This window comes from Theobroma umbraticum, unplaced genomic scaffold (assembly GCF_002168275.2).
Source record: "Theobroma umbraticum cultivar Fairchild unplaced genomic scaffold, ASM216827v3 scaffold_147.0, whole genome shotgun sequence".
Taxonomy (NCBI): Eukaryota; Viridiplantae; Streptophyta; class Magnoliopsida; order Malvales; family Malvaceae; genus Theobroma; species Theobroma umbraticum.
In genome coordinates this window covers 5660439-5670740 of record NW_018397259.1, presented here as the reverse complement: position 1 = coordinate 5670740, position 10302 = coordinate 5660439, and the positions used below count along the sequence as shown (strand labels likewise).

At 35.2% G+C, this 10302-nt stretch overlaps 2 protein-coding genes and 1 pseudogene across 3 annotated transcripts; 2 read left to right on the top strand and 1 right to left on the bottom strand.

The window, feature by feature from the left end:
* Positions 1-428: 428 nt before the first annotated feature.
* LOC110415342 (Major facilitator superfamily protein) lies at positions 429-3439 on the top strand. Of its 2 annotated transcripts, none has more exons than XM_021426966.2 (2): positions 429-1179; positions 2105-3439. In XM_021426966.2, the coding sequence occupies exons 1-2, from the start codon at positions 900-902 to the stop codon at positions 3151-3153; spliced, it is 1329 nt and encodes a 442-aa protein (XP_021282641.1). In that variant the 5' UTR covers positions 429-899; the 3' UTR covers positions 3154-3439. The 2 variants fall into 2 exon arrangements, with proteins under 2 accessions (XP_021282641.1, XP_021282640.1); XM_021426965.2 differs by having other exon boundaries at positions 433-1182.
* A 971-nt stretch (positions 3440-4410) lies between these two features.
* On the bottom strand, positions 4411-5139 carry POLD4 (polymerase delta 4). The gene is made up of 2 exons (XM_021427253.2): positions 4896-5139; positions 4411-4806 (listed from the first exon to the last, which is right to left on the bottom strand). Exons 1-2 carry the CDS (start codon positions 5074-5076, stop codon positions 4613-4615), a joined length of 375 nt encoding a protein of 124 aa, XP_021282928.2. The 5' UTR covers positions 5077-5139; the 3' UTR covers positions 4411-4612.
* A 1305-nt stretch (positions 5140-6444) lies between these two features.
* On the top strand, positions 6445-8416 carry LOC110415909 (cytochrome P450 89A2 pseudogene; annotated as a pseudogene).
* The last annotated feature ends 1886 nt before the right edge of the window (positions 8417-10302 follow it).

Below are 10302 nucleotides of genomic sequence, written 5' to 3'. Positions count from 1 at the left end.
TTTAATGAAGTGAAAAATGACTAAACTAAGGCAATTATTGAATTAAAATATAAAATGGTAATGTTTTAAAGGCATAAATTAGGGTTGGGAAGCCTATTAGAAAATTCACATGTAAAGATTAGATGATATGATTACTACATAATTAAGTTGAGAAAAAATTTTAACTTTTCATTCTAAAATAATAGTAAAGTTAAGAGAAGTGCAACCAAATTAGGATATTCTATTCCAAATCTTCTTTTAGAGGGAGGCAGAAGAATATTCCTCGTCAGATCAAGGCAGCATTGCCTATCTCTATTGATAAGAAGAAACATGAAAATATATATAAAAAAAGAATACGGAATATTTTTGTAAATATCAAAGTCATATTTTCCTTTAGTGATTCTTTTCTTGTTGTTTCCAACTTCCTTATATTTAGCAAGAAGGGGAAATTGAGTGAAAAGAAAAATAGAAATGGAAATTCGTATATTGTAATAAATGATTTTTAGTTCAGATTGAAAATAAAACTTATTTTAAATATTATATATATATATAGATATATAGATATATATATTCAAGAATCAAGAATTAGTGAAAGTAAGCGAAAAAGATAAAAAGTGCAAGAAAGAAAGAAGTCCGTCAGTCTGTCCCAATTCAAAGGAAAGCAAGATTTAATTAATTAAAAAACACCTTTCACCTTATTTAACAAGGATTGTTCTAGAATAAATGACAAACCAATGTTACAAATATACAAACTTTCATGCACCTTCAACAGAGTACGATCGTACAAAACGCCATCGCCACCGTCGTCTCCGCCGCTTATAACCCTTTTCAAAATCTAAACCAGAACGTGGAGGAGAAAAGTAAAATTCACAAATAAATTAACCTTTTCTTTTTGTAAAATCATTATTATCGTTATTATTATGGTGTCAGCTAAGGACGGAAATGGGAGGCGACCCGCGAAAGGGAAGGCCAATCGGGTCCGGAGCCTTCTGGGAGTCGGGTATTGGGTCCAAGGATTCAGGTGTTTTCCGTGGATGGCTGTTAACTTTTTTCTGAAAGACAGCATTAAGGTCGACCCTTCTACTCTTCAAATCCTTCAGAATTCTGCTAATCTCCCTATGGTTGCGAAGCCCCTCTACGGTGTCGTTTCCGATGCCGTTTATATCTCTGGCCAGCACCGTGTTCCTTATATCGCCATCGGTGGTAATTCTTTTTACATTTTTTTTTAAATTTTTTATGGTCTTCTTTAATTGTTGGTGTTTTGTGTTTCATTTACGATAATGCCACTCTCTGTTTGATTCTGGGAAATGTTTTAATGATTATTATTCCCCGCTCCATCGCCCTTTTTTTATGATTTTAGGCATGTGTGGGATTTTTACATAATAAATTTATATTTATTGGCACTGGAGCAGTACGGGATTAATTTATTAACATGTGTAACTATCTATTAGTGTAAAAAGGCTAGTTCAGGAAAATGTGATTTTTAGGGGGAAAAATGGTCTGAAGTTTATTCAATTCTTCAACTTTATACTTTTTTTTTTTGGTTTAAATAAATTTTGAAAAATGGGAAGTTCTTTTTCTTTGTGAGAATCAATTGCTTCACCATTTTTCTTTCCTTTTGGTTGATAAGTACCAAGTACTTATTTTTATGAAAAAGTACAGATATTTTTACTGACAAACCTACTAAACCTAGTTGTATATTATGTTATTGTGCTTCTAATTGCTTTCAAACAACTAGAGATATTGTGTAGGATAAGATAGCTTTCTGTGAAGGGTAGAATTATTTTGGTTGAACTGAAGCTTGTGGTCCTGATATGAATGTTAAGATTGAATACTTGTGTAGTTATGCTTTTATGGCAACATACTCCTCGGTGATAAAAACCCCTGAAAATGGGGAAGACAGGATGTGATTGCAAGTTCCTGGTGCAATTATAGATGATTAACCCTGCAGTTAAACTGACTGGCACCATCTGATACTGTTGTTAAAATTTGAATAACATGTTATTATGGTAAATCAGTTAAACATGAATATACTATTTTATTGTTTGTTAAATGAATATGACCTCTCAAATAATTGAATTTCTATTTCCTCTCCATAATAGTTTTTGCTCTTTCCTTGTTGCAGCTTTCTTACAAGCAGTGTCGTGGCTAGCAATAGCAATCCTTTCACAATCAAACATTTCAATTTTAACTATGAGCCTATATCTTCTCCTCGGTAATCTTGGCGCTTCAATAGCTGAGGTTGCTAATGATGCCATTGTTGTGGAAACGGGAAAAACACAGACTTCTTCCAAAAAGTCTCAATCAGCTTCCTCAGGTGAGCTCCAGTCATTTGTTTGGATGGCTTCCTCTGTTGGTGGAGTCCTTGGAAACCTGTTAGGTGGCATTGCCATTGACAGATTTTCCCCCCAATCAATGTTCCTCTTCTGTGGAAGTCTCCTTGCTCTCCAGTTTGTCATAACTGTCTCAGTTCCTGAACGCTCTCTTAATCTTCCAAAAAGTCCATCAAATGTTGGGATTAAGAAGCAGCTTTCAGAGCTCTTAGCTGCATTGCAAAAACCTGAGATAGCTTATTCAATAACCTGGTTTGCTGCATCCTATGCCATAATTCCAGCACTGACAGGAGCCATGTTCTTTTACCAAACACAATATTTGAAGATTGATGCCTCTGCATTGGGAATTTCTAAGGTGTTTGGGCAGGCAGTAATGCTGTTATGGGGTGTCATCTACAATCGTCACTTAAAGGCAGTCCGACCAAGGAAACTGATTGAAGCCATTCAGGTAACAATGGCAGTATTCATGATTTCAGATGTGTTGTTTGTGAAAGGAATTTATCAACAGATGGGGGTGCCAGACTCGGTTTATGTTGTAGTTTTCTCAGGTGTCTTAGAGGTTCTCTTCTTCTTCAAGATTCTGCCATTTAGTGTTCTAATAGCACAACTCTGCCCTCCAGGATGTGAAGGGTCTCTAATGGCATTTGTCATGTCAGCTGTTGCCCTTGCATTCATAGTGAGTGGATACCTTGGTGTCGCATTGGCATCCTACATGGTCACAGGAAATGATTTTTCTGGATTTCCTCTTGGCCTCCTAATACAGGCAGTTTGTACCCTTCTGCCACTATTTTGGTCATCATGGATACCTGATGATGTGAAATCCAAAACCAGGACGGAGTAAGTAGTATTGGTGTTTTCAAAATATGGTGTTAAATGCTAAATTGGGAGGAGCAGCTTTAGAAAAGTTATCAGAAACAGTATTGCTTTTTTCTTTAGTTGTTTACTTTGCTATTTCTTTTATATGTTTTATGTCATTAGATATATATTAATGAACATGACCTAATAAGAAGAATCAGATGTAGTTTTAGGTCCTTCATAGTGATGATGTCTTTGGATTTGTTATTGCAAGTGCACAACAGTATCAGATTTTAACATTTTTACAGATGAAAGAGGTGTTTTAGTGGCAAGTTATGTATGTGAGATAATCGTTTCTGCTTCCATGATTTCAGATGGAAAATGTAGCTGGGGTTCTTGTGTTTCTATGGCAAATTAAACCAAGCACGATTTAAATCGAACTTTCCAGTCTTTACTTAACTGTTTGCTTTGAGTTGTGTCATAATTTTTTTGAAAACCCTAATATGTTGTCTATTAGCATAGAAACTCTTGCCACGAACAGGTCCGGAGGAGAAAAATTATCTTTTTTCAATTTAAGTTGCTTGTCAAGCTCAAACCAAATGGTAGTAATATGTGGTGCTGCATCTTCCCTTTAATAAGGAATTAAATTGGAATTCCACTCACATATTCATAAAATTTAGATGATAGAATTGCTCCTTTTACCTTTCCTTTTCTCTCTTCCATTTCTTACTTATTTAAAGGCAATATGTGGATACCTAATACTCTGATAACTGATGTGTGATCAAGTATGTAACAGTATATAAACAAAATGAATCAGTAGCACTAGCACCAAATAGGCACACAAGTAACTTTACGATCTTCCCATTGCTCATAAGATGGCTTAACAGGATTGTACAATGTGGTTCATCATATGCATTGACCAGTGAAATTTCATGTACCCGCTATTTGGAATTGGGCATATATTCTACAATCATACTCCATGTTACTTAACCCTAAGACTACATGATAGATTAAAGCTTGATAAACTTTAATGTGTTGATAGTATAAGCAACTATTACTCTTATGGCTTTAATTGGATCAACAAACGACTAGAATTTCCCAGAGTTGTTCAAAGTTCCTATAAGCTTTGATGCTGTGTACTGCTATAACTTGAATATTTGATGCTGCTAAACAAGACATATTTTTGAACACAAGTAGCAGCCAGATTAGTTAGTGAAAGAAATTCAAAGGTAAAATAACCCAACATATGCAACCCTTTCCCTTCAACTCTTTTAAAGGCCAAAATCAGCTAGGAGCAAGCTAATTACTCTATAAAAGAGATCACCTTGTTAGATCCAGTGTTAATCATAACACAACATTAAACACCAAATCAGTCATCGCATAACGTCTCCGTTAAAACTACCAAACTTTCTCCAGTTCATTACAACAGTAAGAACACCGAACACCAAACTAAAAGTACAGCTAGAGGCTGTACGTTTCACCCTAAAAACATTAGAAACAATTAACTAAACACGACCATCAAATAAGGATTCTAACTTCACTTTCCCACCTTTCAAGAGATTCTCAATTTCTTTAGGAGGGTTTAGCCCCAACCTTTGAGCTCTTTCCCAACGAGCCATCCGCGTTATCCCAAGGCACGGTCCATATGCCATGTTCATATCAAATTGCCTTAACACTTCCTCTTGCTCATCAAAATCATCTACTTCCTCCCAAAAAACCAATAAAAGTAAGTAAAGAAATATAATAGTATTTATTTTTTTATAAAAGAAAAAGGGAAAAGAGAGTGACCTTTGAGATCGAGGGAACCGCCGGGAGAAGCAAGGGCGAGGGGCTGGGTGATATCGGAACCGGCGTGTTTGGGCGACGGGTTTTTGGTTGATTTGGAGGATTTCGATTTCGTTATGCCTCCCCTACTGTTGTTCTTCTTTTGCCTGTAGAAACCCTTCATGTTCTTGGAAGTGGTTGCCATGCTTGATTCGCCTTCTCCTCCCCAAAGCTTCTGTTTAAATTCAAAATTCAAAATTTTGTTCCTCCGAATTGCTTTTTGGGTTCCGGTATTTACCAAATTCTGCATTCCAATGTTGATTTCTCGGGCTGGGCCCTCGTCTTCTGGTTGCTTTCCATGGGCCTAACGGCATAGCTAAGCTAGGAGTTAACCCTGGTTATGAGCCCGGTTACCAGTTCAGGCCTTCAATTTTGAGCCCCATTCCATCAAAATTGATAGTTTAGAATATTAGTATGACAATTTTCTTATTTATTAATTAATTTGTTATATTGAATGAAATTAATAGTAATATCCTATTTAATTGTGTTGGAATTTTGAGTTGTGAATATAACATATAAATTATATATATTTCTAAAGATTGTTTAATGGAATCCTTCAATTTGTATCGATTTTATGTCTTATGTTTGTAAAGTTTTTGGTATAATTGACCTAATTACCAAAATAATGAAATATCAAAGATTATGATTTTTTTCAAATATTACTTCATCATTTTCTTTTTCTCCTTAAATTATATACAAGTGTTTGTATGTTTGAATGGATGATGAACTTTATAAAGGTGTGCAATATTAATACGTATATGATTATATAAATAAAACAAACTCATACTAAGTTATCGTATAATTATTTTACATAAACTTGTACACTGTGCGAGTATGCAACTATCGGTAAAATGAAATATAAAATGGAATGTATACATTTATTATTAACAAAAAGACAACATACTATCAATTTATATATATATGAGATTTGTTATCAATTTTATATTTTTTAAAGATTTCTATTAATTATAAGTAATGAGTTATTCATGTAATTTTTTAAAAAAAAGTGTTATTGAATTAAAATTATATATTTAAAATATAAAGCAAGCTGTATATTAAAATTATTTTCTCGTTACAAATTAAGATGAAAACGTATCCCTATAATATATTAAATAACTAGCAACTTGTGTATTTACTATATAAAAAACAAAAATTTATTAAAATTATATAATTTTTGATAACATTATACACTCCATAGATTCCACATTAATAAATGATGAAATAAGTCTTGAAAATCTTTCTTCATGTAATAAACGAACGTATTTTTTCAAATGAAAATGCAAATTGGCCTAATGTTATATCAAAATTTATTCAATATTCTTCATTGAATAGACGTTTTAGAAGAGATATTAAGAATTAAGATAAGCCTCGATTAAGATAAGAGAAGGACTTGTGACTCTTGAATTGGTACCAAGATAGATTCAAAACTGAAACCGTGGTAAGCATTTAAAATACAGTTGAAGCTGAATTATTGTGAGCAATCAGTAGCATCCCGCTGATGTCTCAGACAAAATATCTAGAGGCTCACTCTAGTCTACCGCCACAAAAAAAGTTAGCCATTCTATCAATCTATCATCTTCCAATTAAAAGCACAGTGGTAGACATTTCGTATCTCTCTTGACCTCGTTACATGAATTCAAGCTTTTGCCAACAAACTCAAACAACAAATACTCGCCGCTCCCTTATATCCTCTTTTATCCACCACACAACTCTCGCTCAACACAAAGCAACATGGAAACCTGGTTCATCATTATCGTCACCATCTCCATTTCTCTTCTCTTTAGAGCTCTCATTAACCTTCTTTCATCCCATTCCGAGAACCCTTCCCAAACACTCCCTCCAGGCCCTGCCAACGTTCCCATTATCAGCGACATTTCATGGCTCAGGAGAACCTTTTCCGACCTGGAACCAATCCTCCGGAACCTCCATAACAAGCTTGGTCCGATGGTCACTCTCAACATCCTTTCTCGGCCTGCTATTTTCGTCTCCGATCGCTCTCTCGCCCACCAGGCGTTAATTCAAAACGGTGCTTTGTTTGCCAACCGCCCCGAAGCTCCTGCCATAACCAAGATTATAAGCTGTAATCAACATAATATCAGCTCTGCTCCCTATGGTCCAACTTGGAGACTTTTGAGGCGTAACCTCACAGCTCAAATCCTCCATCCTTCGCGTATAAAATCCTACTCCCATGCTCGGAAATGGGTTCTTCAAATCTTGTTAGAATCCTTAATCTCACACTCTAAAACTGGAGAACCAGTTCGTGCTGTTGATCATTTTCAATATGCTATGTTCTGCTTATTGGTGCTGATGTGTTTCGGTGACAAGCTTAGTCAAGAACAAATTAAAGAGATTGAGAATATTCAGCGCCATTTGCTAATAGGCGTGGGAGGAAGATTCAACCTACTCAATTTCTGGCCGAACTTGACAAGGTTTTTGCTTTATAAACGCTGGAAGGAGTTCTGTCAGGCCCTCGAGGTTCAAGAGAAGGTGTTGGTTCCTTTGATAAGGGCAAGAAAGAAAGTGAAAGAGGAGAGATTGAGCAAGAGTAAAGAGGACAAAGAGGAAGCTGATGATGACGAGTATCTTTTGGCGTATGTTGATACTTTGCTTGATCTTCAACTACCGGAGGGACAAAGGGATCTTACTGAACAGGAAATCGTCACTTTGACCTCTGAGTTTCTCAATGCTGGAACAGATACTACCTCCACTGCTTTGCAGTGGATTATGGCAAACATGGTGAAGTATCCATATGTCCAAGAGAAGCTATTCACGGAGATCAAAGGGGTTGTGGGAGATGGAGAGGAAGAGGTCAAGGAAGATGATTTACAGAAGATGCCTTACTTGAAGGCAGTGATCTTGGAAGGGCTACGAAGGCACCCACCAGGCCACTTTGTTCTGCCTCATAGTGTCAGAGAAGACACAGTCCTCGGAGGATTTTCGGTACCCAAGAATGCTACCATTAATTTCCTGGTAGCAGAAATGGGGTGGGATCCGAAAGTATGGGAGGATCCAATGTCATTTAAGCCTGAAAGGTTCCTTAGCTATGGCAATAAAAGTGGGGAAGTCTTTGATATAACAGGAAGTAGGGAAATCAAGATGATGCCGTTTGGGGTAGGGAGGAGGATTTGTCCTGGACTCGGCTTGGCCATGCTTCATCTGGAGTATTTTGTGGCAAATCTGGTTTGGAACCTCGAATGGAAGGCTATTGATGGAGATGAGGTGAGCTTGGAGGAGATGCAGGAGTTCACAGTGGGGATGAAGACTCCATTGCAGGCCCATATTTATCCTAGGAAAAGATAAGATACTGATTTTTACGAGGATATTATATATAGGTAATGGTCAGTCTGGCTTTTCCTTTTTCTGGAAAGCCAGTCTAGCTTTTAATATGTTAAATTATGACATTATGTATGGGAAGCTTGGCAGTGTCCTATTTGGTACATTTATGACATTAAATGGACTGAGTTCTGGATTCATGTTTGGTTGGATACTGAGTACGGCCGAGTTAAACTCCACTACAAGATAAAATTCCTTATTATTTGTAGCGTACTCCAGCAGCATTAATGTTGCTTCCATTGATCTGCAGATATGGAAATAATTCGATAAACGATTATAATGTCCCTTATGAATGAATCGACGACTTCAACTGATAGACAATAAATGTCGTAAAGGGATGTTGGAGTGATCTACTTGCCTGGAAGAAGTGGGTGCATCACCCAACATTCTGTAGGGAGGGTGGGTCTGTTTGTAATGGTTCCTCTTGATGGAAGGGATTATTTCATTCCTTCCTTATAATGAAAGCAGGATGATAATCTTCCAAAAAAATAATGTCGACTTAGGTTGAGAAATATTGGCCCTTGATTGATCTACTGGATAAGGTTGCATATTGGGCTCATGTTAAGTATTAACTTTCCTGGATTAGCCACCTGCTTTAATTTGTACTAGTGTTAAATCATGGGAACTAGGAAAAACTTTTGATTCTCAATCCATTTTAAACAATTTGGACACACCTTTTTTTTTTGTGGTTAATTTGGGAAGAACATGGAAGATGAAGCAAGGTTCAAATATAGACCAGCTAATCCGTTGTCCTTGCTTTAGTGAATTGGTAGATAACCAGTGGACCTAAAGGAAAATTGATTCCAGGAGGCAGGGGAATTAGGGGGTATAGGCCTATGTTGCTTCATCAAAAGTAGTGTTAGATAGGCAGTACACCTGAATTGGTAGATAACCAATGGAGATTTTGTTTCAAAATCTTCAACCTTCAACTTCAACAAATGCGATGCAAGATAACCAATGGCTATTAGATAAACCAATGGTAGATAATCAACCGAAAACAAACTCGATCAACCTTCAACAAGATCGAGTTTATTCAAGCAAGGTTCAAAATCTTCAACACCACTATGTTGATTTTGTTTCAAATTACAGGTTTAATGTGGAACTAATAGCCAAAGCTTTATCTATAAACTTTCCGTGGAGTAGTGCTTCAAACATATTCTCTTTCCAGACATTGGAGGTAAATCTTTTTCCTCTTGCCTGGAAGAGCATTAGACAAAGTGAAAATTTTCGTGCGCTTGATGCCGAAATAAGTACTTGAGAAATGACTTTAGATTTGAGTTATTCTACAGATAGTTATATTGATAAATGTAGTTATTATGCAGAAATAAATAATGATTCAAGAGCCCTATAGGAAAAGTGATTTATATATATTTATAATTTTGATTTTAACAAGTTTTACAAACAAAATAAATTGATAGTGGGTTTGGAAGATTTGGTCTTTTATTGTATTATGATAACAAATTAAAAGCTCATAGGAATTTTAAAAGATTTGATAAATATCTTGGTCTAAAAAAATTGGAAAATTCAATTCGCTTGTTTCAAAATAGATTTGGTACACATAATTATTATTATTTAGAATATAAGATTATTGTCGCATATGTTGTATGTAACGTATAAGATTTCCTATTTCAGAACAAAAGTTAGCGTGCTTTCTAGCTACCACAAGCTGCAGGTCATTATCAACCAATAAGTAATATGGATTTGGTAGTGGTTGATATATATATAAGAGTGAGTTAGGAGATGAATGATTAAAAGATAACAATAAGCCTAACTAATGAAATTTTGAAAGAGATCCATAATTGAATAATTGATTGAACAGGATTATTTGGTATACAAATAAATTTCAAGACTTTTCTTATCTTATAAAAATCAAGTTTGCGCTATTCTTATCTTATAAAAATCTTTTTAATATATTTTTTATATAATACTTATAAAAATCCCTTCACAATTTAAAAAAACTCAAATAAATTATTATTTTTTACTATGTTTAATTAAATATATATTTATACTTTTATTTTAAACTAGATAAATTTTTACA